At 32.2% G+C, this 18073-nt stretch overlaps 2 protein-coding genes and 1 long non-coding RNA gene across 3 annotated transcripts; 1 reads left to right on the top strand and 2 right to left on the bottom strand.

Annotated features, from left to right (window-relative positions):
- The first annotated feature begins 520 nt into the window (after positions 1-520).
- LOC105322319 (cation-dependent mannose-6-phosphate receptor) lies at positions 521-5937 on the top strand. The gene is made up of 7 exons (XM_011420958.4): positions 521-880; positions 1207-1306; positions 1612-1733; positions 2612-2693; positions 3121-3197; positions 3546-3672; positions 5320-5937. Exons 1-7 carry the CDS (start codon positions 714-716, stop codon positions 5377-5379), a joined length of 735 nt encoding a protein of 244 aa, XP_011419260.3. The 5' UTR covers positions 521-713; the 3' UTR covers positions 5380-5937.
- A 272-nt stretch (positions 5938-6209) lies between these two features.
- LOC105322345 (uncharacterized) lies at positions 6210-9563 on the bottom strand. The gene is made up of 4 exons (XM_020064870.3): positions 9391-9563; positions 8601-8830; positions 7484-8038; positions 6210-6697 (listed from the first exon to the last, which is right to left on the bottom strand). The coding sequence occupies exons 2-4, from the start codon at positions 8791-8793 to the stop codon at positions 6210-6212; spliced, it is 1236 nt and encodes a 411-aa protein (XP_019920429.3). The 5' UTR covers positions 8794-8830; positions 9391-9563.
- Positions 9564-12223: 2660 nt separating this feature from the next.
- Positions 12224-15086, bottom strand: LOC136272078 (uncharacterized). Its single transcript, XR_010709969.1, has 4 exons — positions 14912-15086; positions 14093-14241; positions 13085-13138; positions 12224-12781 (listed from the first exon to the last, which is right to left on the bottom strand). It is a non-coding gene; the product is annotated as an uncharacterized lncRNA (long non-coding RNA).
- Positions 15087-18073: the final 2987 nt, after the last annotated feature.

The raw sequence follows: 18073 nt of genomic DNA, 5'->3' as shown, positions 1-18073 counted from the left end.
AAAAAAAGAAAAAAAATCAATAAATTTTATTTCAGTCTATTCGTGTGACCTGCGTTAATATGTACATTCCTATAATGTTCGACGTTAACTGAAAATTTAGGATGTAATACGGACACAAACATGTGCGGATCCATTTATTTATTTATTTATTTATTTTTTGTTGGGGGGGGGGTTGTCCGAGGGATAAATTCCTATTCCGGGAGGGGGGGGGGGCGTCGATGCCAATTTTCAATAATTCATCTATTTGATTTTGATAAGTTTGAATTTTCGGGGGGGGGGGGGGGGGGGGGGACTTCCAACCCCGACCCTTAAATAGATGACATGACAAGCTAGTGCAGTTGTTTTGTCGTTAAAATGAACGTTAACTCTAATTTATTTTCATTTGGTTTATTTGTTTTGTTTCTTTTCATTTTGTTAATTGTTTGTTTGTGATTTTTTTCCATTTTGTCTGTTTGTTTGCATGTATTCTTGGCATTTAATTTTGAAATCTTTAAAATAATATTCATACATATATCTACATATAATGAAGATAGATATATACGGTTATACCCATGACTTTATCAAGTAGATGTTATCAGTAATATATAAATACCCATTCACCTGCACACGGATTCACTCCATCTGTGAGGGTGATATATCATGTGCTATCATCTGAGCGAGTTAAAACTCCCCCCTCGATCGCCATCTCCATCGTATACTATAGACATCAAAGGATGTCGGGCCAGTGCAAGAATCTCGTCCATATTTCATTGATCGCGATGACCATTGTAAATTCTGTGACCGCCGAGTCATGTCAACAGCTGAGTCCATGTTCCTGTAAGATGTCCGACGGTTTCGTGGTGGATCTCTCTTCTATATCCAACACGGATCAGACACCATAGTAAGTCAAATCTCTCTCTCTCTCTCTCTCTCTCTCTCTCTCTCTCTCTCTCTCTCTCTCTCTCTCTCTCTCTCTCAGGCGTATTGTAAAAAAAACCCATCTTTGTAATAAAGTTATTCATAGCTTTTAATATTTTATATGTCTCTATATCTTCTCCAGACCCACACTCTGTCAAATAATTGTTTATTATGAAAGGGGAACATTTACACTAATTGCTAGTGATCCAATGATAAAACTTATAAATATATTGATTTTATTTTATTCTTACTTTATTGGTAATTAGTGTTTAATTAATGGCATTGTTGTTAAATGTGATCGTTTTTAAGTTTTCAGGATGTGCTAAGACAAGGTTCCAGTAATGAGCTGTATTCCTTCAATGCTTGTAGTGGATTTACAGAGGGAACAGGGTCATGTAGTAATGTGGCGGTAAGTTAGAAAACAAACAAACAAACAAAACAAAGACAGGGAAAAACAAACAGACAAACAGATTGAACGAAAGAATACTTAGTCTAGTAGACTGTATCACACTAAACCTCCAAAAACAAATTAAAGAAACATAGAATGAAACTAATAACTGAAAATACATTCAACATGTTCAAGATAGATAGATAGAAAGATAGATAGTCAGACAGACAGACAGACAGATAGATAGATAGATAGATAGATAGATAGATAGATAGATAGATAGATAGATAGATAGATAGATAGATATTATCGTTTTTATTTTACAGTTATGTATGGTATCCATCAGTGGGCCGATAGAGCAATATAAATCTCTGGGATCTCAGACATCAGCCTCGTTCTCGGTTAACGGTGACGTCATTGACCTACATTATGATGACGGTGACAGTGGGTGAGTACAAGGTCGACACCAATAGAGTGACGTAACATCCTTTGAATTTGATCGTTTTTAGTGTTAAAGGGGCATGGTCACAATTTTGGTCAAAAATTATTTCTCCGATTTCAATGTTTACAATGCTTCAGTAAGGCATTTTTAAAATGCAACCGAAAATTTAGGTGTCATTCGTTGAGTTATAAGCGAGTTACAGAGCTTACAATTCTGCGCTATGTAAAGAAAGCTATTGTTTACATTGTGAATGTTTTTAAAGTGACAATTCCAGTTTTAGACCAAAACAATGTGTTTAACGCTATAGTGAGGAACTGATTGTTTATGCTTACAATGAATAATAAGATAGACAAATCAGTTTGAAAAAGATTTTTTACAGGTATATTGAACCTAATATGTAAACAATAACAGGACACGAGCCTGTTTACATGACAAAATATCTTGCTTATAACTCTACGACTGACTCTCAATATTCATTTGATCATTATTAGAAATTCATTCATACAGCATTGTAAATAATAAAAACAGAAAAATTAGATTTGACTAAAATTGTGACCACGCCCCTTTAAAATCCTGAACATTGCATGTTACCTGTATATAACAAATATGTTGTACGAATAACTGAATGGTATATAAGAAATCTAAAGGGCTGCAAGCTATTAAGTAAACTATGTCCTGAATTAACTTGATAATGTTTAGTAATAATGATATATTTTCCGTATCCTAAATTTACTGTGTAGTTGATGTCAATTTAAAGGCGATTTTCTTTACTTTCTTTTTTTTTTCTCTCATAACATACATGTGTACTGCCTGCTGTTTAAATTATATAATCTTTTATGGGCGCATTGTTTAATTGATTTGTTGTTTTCTGATGTTTACAACAGGGCGATCTCCGTGGTACACCTGTCCTGTGACGAGGGCACTCTAGGAACCATGGACCCCAAAGGCAGTGCCGGGGGACCATACGTAAGTCATTAACGTCATTGGAAATGGCGCTTCATCTTTTTTTTTCCATGGAAAATAATTTATCAGATTTCTTTGTACGCAACGAGAAAATTTGTTTCTAACGATAAGCTATAACTTATTTGTGTAAATTCTAAAGGCTACCAAAAACTAGTGCTGTTGCTTTTAAAAAGTTTTGAAGTTGAACATTCCCGCCCCAAACTGCTCTGCTCCATATTTAAGCATAGTATCTTACGTTTCAAGAAATTGATGACTTAATTTGGCTTACATCAAAGGTCAATTTGCATGTGATGAAAAAGATATATACGGATATGAAGTTAATACATACAGTTTTTATTCAAGACGATACAAAATCATTTCCAAACAACAATTTTGATAAACTGTTAATAAGCCATGCAAATTTCACGACCGCTTATACTTCTTTTTTCAGGAGATAAATATTTCAACCAAACTAGTTTGCAGAAACAACAGTTCCAAAATATCTGCAGGATCAATAATTCTCATTGGGTAAGCCTGTTAAATATAAAAGTATAATTTGAGTAGATATTTTTCTAGTTTGCTCTTGATTTGAACCAAAGAATCAAATCGAAATCCATCAACCTAGCAATGAGATATTTTGCTATTGCTGTTGATATTCAGCACTGTGTTGACTTGACATAAAAAGCATGTAAAAGTATTGTTTTCCTGTACTTAGCAATCGGATTGTCTGAACTTATCTGCGTTTACAAAGCTTGCTCTCGTCCCTATGCACATTAAAGTCCTTATACACATTAAAACAATTTTAAAATATCTTTAATAAGCATCAAAACATGCAACACTTGAGAGTAATTACATCGATTTTCTTGACATTTTTAGATTTGCGTCCATTGTGTTCTTCTACATTGTGTTGGGTGTAGTTATACAGAAAGTAGTACGGAAGCAGAGCGGTGTTCACTTGATACCTAACTACGAACTCTGGAGCTCAGTACCGGGAAATATCAAGGTATTTCTTTGTGTCAATATTCATTGTTTTGAATTGGCTTTAGACATAAGATTTAAATATTGTGAATGAAGTCAGCGGAATGATAATTAATCAAGCCATCGTTTCCTTTAGAAAGGAAAAACTGAGAATACCCTTCAATCTTGCAATTTATAACGTATTTGTAAACTTTTCGGGTTTTATTCATAATCCTTTAAATAAGTAAACGAAATCCATATTTAGTGAGAAAAAGATAGAGATTTTTTTTATATATTGATGTTTTGTTTGCAATAAAGTGAAGATTTTACCCGACTTTGGAGAAATGAAGTAAATATATTTTTTACCAAAACCACCTTTATATACTCATATTGTTTAGCAAAAAAACTTTCGTTATCATATAATCCGAACATTTATATGTGCAGTATTAATGGTAACCACATTTTTAAAGGGGCATGGTGACAATTTTGGTAAAATTTTATTTAACTTTTTTCATTGTATAAAATGATTAAGTCACATAATTTTAATGATCAACCAAAATTTAAGTGTCTGTCTTAGTTATATAAAGCAAGATACAGAGTTCACAAATATTTTTTATGTAACAAGGATTATATCTTCTTCTTTTTTTTGTTTACAATGGTACAATATACCGGTAAAAGTTATTTTCAAGCTGATTTTTCTTTCTGCAAATTCGCTTTAAATATAAATAAAAGTTCCTTGTTTTTCCACATTCATTTAAGTCTAATCCAGAAATTTTCTTTAAAAAAAAAGGAAACATAGCATGAACTTTGTTTTTTAAGAATTGTGCTCTTTATAACTTGCTAACGCAGGACGACTTTAACTCCCAATTGTCGGTTGATTCTTTACTGAAGCATTGTAAACATTAATCAAAGTACTGAAGTACTGACGGGAGTTGATTTTATCGATTATCATTTATTTAGAAATCAACTTATCTTGCATGGAAATTAGTTTCTAGTCGGTATTTGAAATACGCACTTTTTTATAATATGAATTATTAAACTTTTCCGGCAAGAATTTCGAGAAACCTCATATGAATCATGTGTAATATTTAAGGATAGATTTCAAACTATGTATTAGTAATCGAAACAATTCTAAAAATTGTATAGATCTAAACACTATTGACATCAAACTCTAAATATAGTCTCGTTTAACTATACGTTCGGCTGTCTCCGTTAATCTCAGACAAGCAAGAGAGCCTTTCTGCTTGTCGGAGATTTACGAAGACAGCCGAGCGTTTGGTTGAACGAGACTGTATTAAACTCTGGCGTAGGGATACATGAGACTACAAAAATATCTAAATTGTTCGTATTATATAAAATCTGACTATTTTTAAAGTGTTTATAGATAAGTTTCCTTGAAGAACAATGCTCCAGCATACATTACATCGAATTTTTCTATTATTTTCAAGAACTACGTCTTGTCAGCGGTGATGTTTTGTGCTTAGGTCCAAACACTGTTTCACTTTCGGTTTGCCAGAGTAACTGCATAGGAGAGTTGATTAAAATCAACTCCCAAAAACGGAAAAATAGATTTTAACCAAAATCGTAGCCATGCCACTTTGAAACACTTAGAAGATTAAATGGAATAGTTGGAATAAAACATTTAATGCTAAAAATCATTTATTTAACGTAAGCGTTATCATTGTCATTTCAGGTCGGCATAATGTACACAGTGAAATGCGGAAAAACTGGACACCATTTTGATAAAATATGAACAATGAACAATGAAAGTATGATTCGAAATATTTATCATGCTTGTATATCATTTCAAATATATGTTATATATAAGGAGAGAAATGGCAAACAAAGCACAATCTTATTTAGATTAGACTATAGTATAGTATAGAGGAGCGGTTTAACAAGTCTAATTTTAATTAATAACGTAGCATAGTTACAGTCTTGAAAACCATGATACGTTAAATTCATATAGGAGACATTGACCCATCATCAAAATATATGTATTCGGAGACGGTGATATATTAAAATTCTATTTCAAACATCGCACGTAAATATGATAGACAAAGTTAAACCTTTTGAATGTACATTACATACCTGTCCGTATTGTATTACGTTGCTGCATCATGCTATTTCATACATTAAGACAACAAAGTGAAAATAATTAATGCTTTTCTCATTTGAAGATTTTGTTTATGTGATGTACATGTAGATTTGTAAAAACATAATACGTGTTTTATGTCTAGTAATGTTTTCCTTCTGGTTAGAGTGGTGAGAGAAAAATTCAATGAGAAATAAATACATTGAAAGATACAAAGCTTTATTTTTAAACAAAGAACAAGAAAACGTCTACAATATTTCTTGTAATTTATAAATTCATTATGTACTAGTAAATAGCTCTATATTTGAAATGAAATTCCTATATTTTATTTTTACACACACTGTGATGTATATGGAGAAAATAACGAGAACAATGGGGGGGGGGGGGGGGGGAGGGGGGGGGGGGGGTTGCATAAATGTTAGAAACATCAAATTCTAAATCTCGCAGACAGAACTATATAATTCATAAGTTGAAAATAATGCAAAGTTTCACTTGTTACAGAAGACAAAGCTTTTGATACTCGTGTAATCGTGCCGAGGAATTTTTGGTCCACTCCTCTTGTCAAAAGCCAGGTGTTTTCGGTCAGGTCCGCTGTTTTCTGGGGAGCGGGTTTGACCGGAAAAGTCTTGACTAGCAAAGATGGTTCTGTTTTTAACATTGCCCACGTGATTTTTGAGGAACAACAATGCTCGTCGAGTATTTATTAATCCATGCCGAATGTCCGTGACAAGGTGATGAAAATCGCTCACAAAAATCAAAACCAACACCAGCGTTAGCAAGGAGATCCCTAAAGTGGAACCAATCACAATGGAGGAAGGTCGCGAGTCCGAGACCGAAATCTTTCTTCGAATGGAGCTGGACAGTAGTGGCTTATTCACAGCAAGGTCTTTTCTCATCATGTCTATTTTTGCTTTTAACTGCGCTTCGTTTTTAATGATAAGTAGGTTCTTGGTACGTTCACAAGGACAGAAACAGTCTAAAACAACCAAAATGTTTTTTTTAATTTTTAATAGGCAACCAAAATTTGAGTGTTATTCGTTGAGTTATAAGCAAGTTACAGAGCTTGCAATTCTTTGCTATGAAAACAAAGCCTCTGTTTACATTTTAAATGTTGAAGTGAAAATTCCAATTTAAGACCTAAAATGTATGTGTTAAACGTAAGAAACTATTTATTTATGCTTAAAATGGATAAGAAGGTAAACAAATCAGCTTGAAAAAGATTTTTTACTGGTATATTGAACCTATGTAAACAAAAAAGAGCACGAGCGTTGTTTACATGACAAAGAATTGTGAGCCCTGTGTCTTGCTTATAACTTTACGACTGACTCTCAAATTTCATTTGATCATTAGAAATGCTTCCCTAAAGCATTTTAAATAATGAAAACAGAAAAATAGAATTTGACCGAAATCGTGACCATGCCACTTTAATAGGGTCAGTTTAGATTATCCAGTCAGTTGTAGTTTATATACATGTATTGTCATGTTGTAAACTTTGAATTTACCGGGTGACAGTAATACAATATTTATAATTGTGTTGTAAATTTTGTATTTACTGCCACCCGGTAAATTCAAAATTTACAGCATGACAATATTGTAACATGAAATTCAAAATTTGCAAAAGACGCAAAACAACGTATATATCGGTACTTGTTAAAGGATCTTTGCGTTTAGACATGGTGGAATGGTAAAACATGGAAATGATTTCATAAAAAATAAAATCGTACATGTAAGGTAGAAAGAAGAGTTCAGACAGAATACAGACCTCTTGTAGGTTTTGTTGATGGCGTTGTTTGGGATTCAGTTGACGATTTCGATGTCGTTGATTGCTCATCTGAATTTGTCATTGATTGTGAGGTGTGAGTGAGTTCTGAGTGTGTGGCTGAAGAATATGGTTCTGTTGTCTTCGTTATTTGTGGAGAAGATGGGAGTTCTGAGGTCGGACCTGTAGAGTCCAAAGTTACAGATGCTGATTCAACCGTTTGTGATGATTGCTGCGTCGCATTTGTAACCGTTGATAATTGTGACCCTGAAGTCAGAATATCGTCTGCTGTCGAACTTCCATCAGCCAGCGTAGTTGATATTTGTACTGTTAAAGATGATGCTAAATTTAAGTTTGATTTCGTTGATTGTGACGTAGTTTGTTGTTCTGTCCATTGTGTTGGTTGTGATGCAGTTTGTTGTTCAGTCGGTTTTGTTGAATATTGACCCATAGTTGTCCACTGTGTTGATTGTGACATAGTTTGTTGCTTTGTCAATTGTGTTGATTGTGATGCCGATGTTTGTTTAGATATTTTCGTAACATCTGACGTATTGAATTCTGAAAAAAAGCACTGCGACTGTTTTAAACGCGGATCGAGATTATCAAAACCTTAATACATGTATCATAAACAACAAGTAAACAATCTTACTTTTCTCATTAAATTACCAGTATTTGCTAACTAGATTTATTTAATTTTTCATCTTCAAGTTTATTAGATATTAATTCAGTATATTGAAGCTCAACCTCCGCCCCGACCGGCACTTAATCTCAAGACCTATGGAACCTCTTCAAGCCCGCTCTGCCATCTAAGCAAGACAAAAATCTTGCTTTCGATGACGACCGGACCCTATAGAGCGCTGGTGGCGCACTATACACGGTCGTTTGAGATACAGATGGAATACAGTTAAACGTCAATTCGAAAGGATCGGAACGATGCACACTGCATAGATATATACATATATAATAAGCAAATAGAAATATTTTTAAATAATGATAATGATAAGATTCTAGAAAATGCTTTTTTTTTAACTTTTCAGAACGGAAATATGAAATTTTGATCAAAACATTATCATAGAGCATTCCTGCGTATGTACTTGTACATATATTTGTAGAAACTTACGTAATAATTGTTTGGAACAAATTGCAGGAAGACTGTTTGAACAACAAACATCCATCCATTTGCCGACCGTGTCCATCTGAACACATTCAACTTTGATGCATTGTTTGTCCTTTTCGTCTAGTTCAATATCCGTCCAGTTTGAAAACTGAATTGTCTGATTAAACATATTTGTATATCGAGATGTTTCCGTCATGTCATGTACTCCTATCCATGCCCCATGATTAAAATTTCTAAAATATAGAATGAATCATTTAGTTTTGGTGAGATCACTGAACATTTTTGCGCAAATTCTTTGCTAACATTCACAAAAAAAAATTAGCGTCGCCATGAAAATTAATACATGTAAAATATCTAACTAATTCTAAATCTTGATTTCACATTATTAAGAAGCAGCATAAACAAACGAAACACATATATTTGTAAAACAACAAAGTTTATCCGTGAATTAAGTAAAACTGGAACAAATATTCATAGGTTCAAACCCGACCAACCCGTATTTAATCTTGCTGACTGATATAATTATGTTTTCCAAAGTGTATCGAATTTTTTATCTTTTCTTATTTTTTCTGAATTCATCTAGCCTAGCGTTTACAATATCTAACTAACTCTACAATATCTTACTTAATCTGTATTTTTTTAATTACGTCGGCTTTTAGTTCAACTCTGATTTCCGGTTGGAAATAAAACTTACTTAAACCAGACTCCATGTACGTACCAAGCTATAAAATAGATTCGCAATTTTGGAAACGCAAAGGTAATTTTATGATAATATAAAATATATTGATTTTACTTCTCCTTGATGATGCTTTTGACAGCTTCATTTGTTTCTTGGTCCTGAACATCGACCAGTACCCCACCAGATAAGCCACACTCCTCCTGCGCTGCGGAGAAGTTTTCTCTGTTGTTTACAGGCCATAGACACTTGCCAGCAATGTAAAACTCAGTGCCTGCTGGACAGCTTTCAGGAATAGCTAAACGAAATCGATTCTACTGACATGAGTTTCGGAATCAGACGCCAATATGCATTATATATATATATATATATATATATATATATATATATATATATATATATATATATATATATATATATATATATATATATCTCGTTTTACCCAAATAACCATGCTGACTTAATTTAAGTGTGATGAGATCTGTAGGTGATTCCGAGGTACTGTGTATTTTTCCAGACTTATTTTAGCGCGCGCCATGCATTTTTTTCCCATGCATCTTCACTTACAAACAGTTTTGTTCCAACATGAATTCACCCAGACACAGTTATGAATTAATACTTTTTTTTTCAAATTAATCTTCAGTCTTAAAAGTGCCCCTTGGAAACGAGAGCGAAAGAATCGAAGAAAACAGGTACAAATATTTCTATGTTTACGGTATAAACGATACTAACTGTTTCTACAAAGTTGTCGTTTATTTCGAAGAGAACATTTTACTTGAAATTGGAGCTAACAGCATTATAAATAAACAAATACAACATTTAAATAAAACAATGTATTTAAAGAATTATCACATACCTGAATAAAGTATCACAATGCGCATACATGTATTCTTATTTCGGATGATGGCAATTCTTATGAAACAACTTTCAAATTTTTCTACTGTGCAGAATATTACAACAAATTATCACAGATTAAGGTGATTGTGTTATATGTACATTATTAAAACGAATATTTAATTTATACCTTGATCGATCGAAGCATTATGCTCAATGACAATTGTAACTCATATATGTTAGTATGAAACCATAGAACGTTCCAAAACCTGTGTTTATCCTCATATATTTTATTCTATATTATATATTCATATCGAAGCAATGTGGTTTTGTAATACTAGGACCAAAAGCACATTAGGCACACATAATTCTATAAAATATAATTAAAAGAAAAAAAAACTATGGTTTATATTGAGAAATATTTGCATTCTACATATTTTTGCATGTATCATGTCTGGAAAGCTGCTGTAGTTATAGCAACATAATACAGACAGGGTGCTTAAAGATAAAAATGACGAATTTTGTTATTGGGTCACAAATCTTGAACGTTGTAAAATTCAATGTCACAAGCTTAAATCAAAGTTTACGCTATTGGCTGTTAAAGTGGCTCTTCTATTAATGTGAACCTACTCTTAAGATAATATAGGATTTTAAAGGTTTAAATTACATTGCAGGTAAGGAAAGAAGTTAAAAATGTAATAAAATGTAAGCATTAAATCATTTGTTTTTAAAGATATTGTCTCATAACTGCAAACATGTTTGCATATTTCTTTTCATAATGCAGGCCAGAGGTTTACTGAATTTGTATGTGCACATTGCTGCAGTTATGAGACTTAAAATAATTAGTGATTCAATGCTTAAGGTCAAGATCTAGTATATGATTCCAGAGTGTCTTTTTGGTGCTTGAACCATTACCATGTCATAATTGATTTGAAGAATCTTTTTCCCGTACTTTACGTCATTAATGTAGAAAATTAAAGAATTTCTTGGCATACGTTAAATCATGGTAATGAAAAGTAATCCCGGTACCGATATTCAATTTGACACCATTTTAAAGAGGAGGTCAAGAGTTTGTTTTATGTCGTCATTTTTGGAGAGACTGTAGGCATTCTAGATATATTTTATTAGTCAAAAAATGGACAAAAACTCCAAGATTTGTTACCTTTATCCTTCCCATTTCATAGAAAATGATTGTTTAAATCATGATTTTTCATTGTGTTTAGCAAAAATTAGGACCCGGTACATCCTATGAACAAACAAAGTTATTATTATAAAGCATCATTGAAAGAATTCATATCTTGAATTTCATAAACACGAAGGCACCTTTCATTTACTAGATCTTGACCTTAAATGTATACTGACATTGCAATACAATAAGCTGTTATTTCATATAAATTTCACGTTAAGATACAAATTCAAACTTGAATGATATGAATAACAAATAAATGAACACATTACCATCGTATTCTGAAGATAGGAAGTACGGTAAATCGCAAACAATAATCAGAATTAGGACATTCATATTAACATCAGTTGTTCTTCTTCCATTAGGATTTATAAATTCTGAGAAAAACTGAAGACTAAAGTTGTATGCCATACAGTCTGAGAAAGACAATGATTTAAAAAGCTACATAAAACATCAAAGCAAAGCATTTATCAATTTTATATTCAATATTTATGTTGAAAGGAAAAAATGATGAATGTTTTTTGTGAGAAAGGATTTATGTCCATAAAATCAATGAAGACTTATTGCCATTCAAATCTGTTTAGCCAAAAACATATGCAATTAGAAACAATTAACATTTGTTGTTGATAAATGCTTTAAACTAATTATTTTGAAAAACAATAAATTGTTTTCCTCACATTTTTTTTAAAACGACTTATGCATAATTAACAACTTACAATTACTCACAAACAGAGAGAGAGAGAGAGAGAGAGAGAGAGAGAGAGAGAGAGTTTATTAAGATATAAAATTGAAATGAAAACATTAAAAAGAATTGTAATTGATTTTAACAGGAGTACATAACAATAATTAAATATTACATAAAAAGATATTCAACTCCACAGCTCTATTTTGTATCAACAGTGTAGCATTTTATTATATACATGTACCAGATATATATAGTGCAACTATTAAATGAATGCAAGAAAACAGAAAAAGAGATTTTGTGTGGGTTCAAAAAACTGTTCCTAAAGATGCGTATGCCCCTTTAAAAGGTGTTTTAAAATCCCTGATTCAGCTTACAAATTTTGAATAATTTTAAAATATAAAGACTAAGAATGACTCAAATGAAAGGAATTTTAATTTTCATATAAAATGATGAAAAGAAATTCATTTCTATTGAAACAGCACAAGATCTATCAAACCCAAACCGCTCTTATATTCATATCTAAAATTAGTGTAATGCACAGTTGACACAGCGCCAGTTTTTCTGACACATATCAAAAAGAATCGCCAGACTCAGAATGGCTGTGAACAATATCAAACCGGAGGATGATCCGATTAAAACGGAGGAAATTCGGGCGTCGGTGGCGGAAGTCTTTTTACGTAACGTTCTGGATAGTTTTCTTGTTTTGACGCTAAGATCCTGTTTCATGGCTTTAATCTTTGCTTGCAACACAGAATTGTTGACCACGACTTGGTCTCTGGTTCTTTCACAGGGGCACGTACATACTGCAAATAATAACGATAGCCATTAAGTTTTAATTTTCAAGTAACTGTCTTTCTTGTATATTCACATTGATTACGTAATATTACCCATTAAGTTTTATTTACATGTAGAATGATAATTTTAAAAGAAAAACAAAACCCAAAACGTTTTTAATAAAATGGAAATAAAAAAACTAAAACCCTTGAAGACATTCCTTTTTAAGAACGGTCTTACTAATAAAATAAGAAATATCATCAAGCTACATGTAGAATGATTCTACACTTTTAAGTGTAAAAACGTTGAGAAAAATCCTTGAAAACATATACCTTTTTTAGAACAGACTGCTTTTGCCACAAAGTTTTTCGGTATCAGTCGCCAACCTGCTTATATAAATCAAAAGTATCAGAGAAAATTGCTATAACATTCAAAAAATTAACAATCAATCTTATCGATTGCTTTATGCAGCCTATCACAACTGCCTGTTGGAATTTGTTGCATTCAACTAAAAAGATCAACTTCAATGGATTAAAATCAAGTTGTAGATTATCAATTGTTTCTTCTTTAAACCTTTACAATCTTACAATCTTAATATCTTTAGTGTAGGCATTTCCTTAATTGCAAGCAACTGCTTAAAAGCATGGGGGTTGGCATCTTAAACTTTATAATGTAAAAATATATTTAAAAAACAAATGAGTAGAGTTTACTTATATATTAAATTACATGTATTTATTTAAATATTTATATACATTCCAAAGTCTTCTTCGGTGGTAAAAGAACAAATTAAATTTCGATCGTTTCGAAATACATGTATGTTCACCCTTATTCAAGTTATTGTATATTGCTTTCAGTGTAAAAAGAAAAACCCGGTTTTGGGGTGATGCATGCATGATATGTATGAGTAAAATGCACGAAACGTTTAATTAGCTAATTTCAAGCTTTAAGTAGTATGATAAAATGTTCGACCATTATTGTATTTTTCTGAATGTCGAAGAGCAGTTCTTATTCTGGCCAATATGTATCTGTTTTAAAAATCAGAAGGTGCATTTAATGTAGAGTTAGCGAGATAATCAGAAGGTGCATTTAATGTAGAGTTAGCGAGATAATCAGAAGGTGCATTTAATGTAGAGTTAGCGAGATAATCAGAAGGTGCATTGAATGTAGAGTTAGCGAGATAATCAGAAGGTGCATTTAATGTAGAGTTAGCGAGATTATCAGAAGGTGCATTGAATGTAGAGTTAGCGAGATAATCAGAAGGTGCATTTAATGTAGAGTTAGCGAGAAAATAACTGTAATAGTTTTTAAGATACAACAGATCATTTACGCCGGAACATTACCTTGCTTCGTGAGTACAACACTGTCCTCATAGACATAAGTACTTGGCTGCCCGACCTCCCAATGAGTGTATACTTGGGTCTTATTCAGCATATTTATCAATGTGTTATTATTCTTAGTCCTATAAACTCCAATCCGTCGCCAGCTATCTCTGAATATGAAATTATGTTTAGTATACAAGTATTCTTCCAAGTTATTAACGCTTTATTATTAAAAACTGTTTGAAGAGACATATGTTTTCTGTTGGACATTTTTAGTATTTTCTTGCAATTAGCAGTATCAGGTAGGGTAAGTTTGTTCATATATGCTCGCATTTATCATTTGAAGCGTATGAATATATACATTTTTTTTAATACTTTCCTCTAAAATATGGCTAGATTTTCAGTATATCAAATTGGATATTTAATAAAGTAAAACAAATCCGACAGAAATTAATAATACAAAAATATTTGCAAAAATTTTGAAGTCTTAGCACCATACTGTGTCCATCATGTAAATTCACGGAAAGGTGCATTCAAAGATCCTTCAGTAAATTCCAGAATAAATGTTTGAAGTTGGCAAATGTTTCTGTGCAATGAGCGGCACACATGGAGGATTAACATAATTAGAACTTACTTTTACGAAACAAAAAGGAACACACACATTGTTTATGCAATGTAACATGTACTTATTGAATACATAGTCATTTATCTGAACTTACCTTTATTGAATTAAAACTTAATATGTTTTCTATAACATTTTCATCAACGAAATCCTTTGAAATGAGTATTGGTATGTATAATTTTAAGATATCTAAATATTATTTTAAAAGAAGCACCTACCCAAACTTTTTGATAACTACATCCTCTACTGACCGATCGGGAATTTCTGCTAGCCCCCCTCCATTCTGGCGACAGACTGCATGCGAGTCCTCAAAAATAAGTGTTTCATTCAACACCCAGTAACACCTATTTCTAATGTATAACGTAGTAACACTCGGACAAGCAAGGGGAATGTCTTCTGCAATAGATAGAATCTAATGTGAACCATTATGCATTAAGTAATATGTCTATTAAAACATTTTTTTTCTGTACCTGTTTTGATAAATGTTTGGTCATATTTGACCAACAAAAATAGAATATTTAATTATACATCAATATGATTATTCTTAAAAATGCGATATCTGATTAGTTCTAGAAAGTCACGTGTCATGGCCAAAACACTTTATATTTTCATGTCATCGTTATATTTTCCATCATATCCTACCCTTTCGAATATTCATTCCATGCTTATGAAAGATTCCGAGGATAAGCATACGATGTAATTTCTACTAATACTAAAATCGTTTCAAATCCTTTTTATATATAAAAATAACTGATACAGAAAGAAACTGGTAAACATTCACTATATAAAATATTGATTTACTAGTATTGAAAAACAATTAGAACAAACTGTATTCTTAACATCACATATCGCTCGCTATAATAAATAATTAATTGCATGGTTGTGAGGGAAATACCCCGGGGAATATTACGATTTTTCTGGGAGAATAAATCTTCATATTTCCCCCACAATCTTACAATGATTATATAATATTACCATTTTTGTTTTCGGTATAATACAAATTCATGAGAAAGAATATACTAAGGGAGATAAATAAGTTTTTAATCGTGGTAGAGATTCGCCTTGGCCTGATATTTGAACAGAAGACTTTGCAGAATCTCGGGACAGTCTTCAGATTGCCGTTCAAAATTTCTATACCATTTTCGGTCGCTTGTTGCATTTAAAACCTGGATATTCAAAATCGCTCGTTTTGCAAATAAAACACCCTACTTATTATTTATCCAAGCGTTTCTTAGGCTAGCTGGTATTTTTTTATATTGATTTATCGCTAATCATTCAAGGGAAGCTTAATGCTTGTGCGCAGAAATGCTCGTTGATTAGAACTAATAAAGGACTATTAGGAGAGCCTTTTTGTTTTATAAGATATTAAGAACGAAGGTACATTATATAAATAGAAACAAACAAATAAGCTTGATAATAAGTTATAACCTAATGTCAAAGAGGGAAATGCATCTGAAATCGTAATTACTTACCGTATTAGAAGTGTGTTTATATATTTATATCTATTTGATAGTGCCATTAGCAACTTTAGTAATGAATGTGATATATATATGCATCTGTTTTAAATATGTGCCCTTTTAATATGCTTTGTATTATGTTTGTTAATAGTTTTGTAGGGAGAGGGCTTAATAAATTATTGAACTTGTGCCCAATCCCATTGTGTAGATATACAATAAAATATGTTCAAACCAGAATTGTGTTTAAGCTTCAAAATAAAAGCGGGCGCGACACACACAACCGAGACCAAATAGTTTGTGTATTACGATTTATTCATGATGTTCTAAAATATAATATTTAAACAATATTTTGATAAACCTATCAATATATTTTGGCATATTTAGCTTATATATCATAGAAGTTAAGATAAATAAACTCCAATTTTGGCCTAAAATTAGCTTATTTCACGCTATATCTCAAATTTTTGAAATGTGACCCCTTATTGTTTTAGTTTTAAATGAGACATTAAATTTATGTATTTTTGTACATGCATGCAAAATTTTGGAAAGATGACATTGATACAATTTTTATAATTTGCGTTTTAATTTGATTATTCCAAAAGTTTGTAACATCTGTTGTTGTGTTCATTATGTACTGGCTTTGAAGCAACCAGTAAAGCAAGAATTTTTAAACTTAGACTTAGATTTTACTTTGATAGTCACTACATGTGTTCAACTTCATACTTTATTTAAATCATAACTATATAATAGTTCAAACTTTAAATATGTGTTTGATTTCTTCAAATTATCAATTTCCATGCGTGTCAAATTTTAGCAAAAATTTCAGGAAAATTATCATTTCTGTTTGGGGCCCTATATTTAAAAATAATTGCATGTAACATGGGTCACAAATAAAATAAATGAACATTTTAGGTTCCCATCTTTGTATCCAAGTTGTTTTCGGATGATTGACATTACTATTATTTCAGTTGCTGACCTCTTTAACCAAGAAAAGATAACAAAATTTGGATAGAACGCCCAGGTGTGAATTCTTAACAGTGTACCGAGGTTCAATAAAAGCGTCAGTCAAAACATGAAACTGAACCGAGCCAAATATTAACACCATCATCATCATCATCGTCATCATCATCATCATCATCATCACCTGCTTATGGGATTGATGTCTCTCAGCTTATTCGTTATGCCGGAGAACGCTTTACATACGGACAATTCCTTATACGAGGCAAGCTACTAACAAACATGTTGGAACAAGAATATCAAGAACCTCGATTAAAATCATCTCTACGCAAGTTCTATGGTCGATATCAGACCTTGAAAGCAAGTACAATGTTTCATTAAGACACACGCTGATATTGACAACGAACACACGGCGGGTGTGACCGGTCGGCAGGGGATGCTTATCTTCCTGGGTACCTGATCCCACTTCTATTTTTAGAGGTCCATGTTGCTTTGTATTTTGCTTAATGTATTTTTTTAATGGTTGACAGTTTGTTCTGCATATATCTGTATTTTTAATTATTAGCACCGATACAGTTAAAAAACAACAACAGTGATGACCACCGTAATGTTAATGACATTTAACTCATATTCGATTTTTATGTAACTCTTTCATCAGTGCATGTGCAATTTAAGTTTTGTAGAACAGTCAATATCGCTCTTTAAACTGCAAATAAATACTATACACAGGGATATTTTGCCCCGTGTTCTTTTCGCACTTCTTTCCTTGCAAACGGTTTTGCCCAAACTTGAATTTTCCCGGACATAGTTGTTTTTTAAAAGAAATAATTTGAGACGCCCATTCTTAAATTTGCTCGCTGACAGTGAGGGCAAAAGGGGCGAAAACTGGGACGAATATTTCCCTGTATACAGTAGCAATCATTGACTGCGAGGAACAAATTAAGGTGGCTCATTACACCTTGAAAT

This window comes from Magallana gigas, chromosome 10 (assembly GCF_963853765.1).
Source record: "Magallana gigas chromosome 10, xbMagGiga1.1, whole genome shotgun sequence".
Lineage (NCBI taxonomy): Eukaryota > Metazoa > Mollusca > Bivalvia > Ostreida > Ostreidae > Magallana > Magallana gigas.
Note: the sequence above shows the minus strand (reverse complement) of the source record. Positions and strands in the feature narration are given on the sequence as shown.

Coding starts and splice junctions, on each gene's coding strand:
- LOC105322319 (XM_011420958.4), top strand. CDS start 714: ATGTCGGGCCAGTGCAAGAATCTCGTCCATATTTCATTGATCGCGATG. Junction 3,198..3,545: donor GGATCAATAATTCTCATTGG/GTAAGCCTGTTA, acceptor TGACATTTTTAG/ATTTGCGTCCATTGTGTTCT. Junction 3,673..5,319: donor CAGTACCGGGAAATATCAAG/GTATTTCTTTGT, acceptor TTGTCATTTCAG/GTCGGCATAATGTACACAGT.
- LOC105322345 (XM_020064870.3), bottom strand. CDS start 8,793: ATGACGGAAACATCTCGATATACAAATATGTTTAATCAGACAATTCAG. Junction 8,039..8,600: donor TTGTTCCAAACAATTATTAC/GTAAGTTTCTAC, acceptor GCTTTTTTTCAG/AATTCAATACGTCAGATGTT. Junction 6,698..7,483: donor ATCAACAAAACCTACAAGAG/GTCTGTATTCTG, acceptor TGGTTGTTTTAG/ACTGTTTCTGTCCTTGTGAA.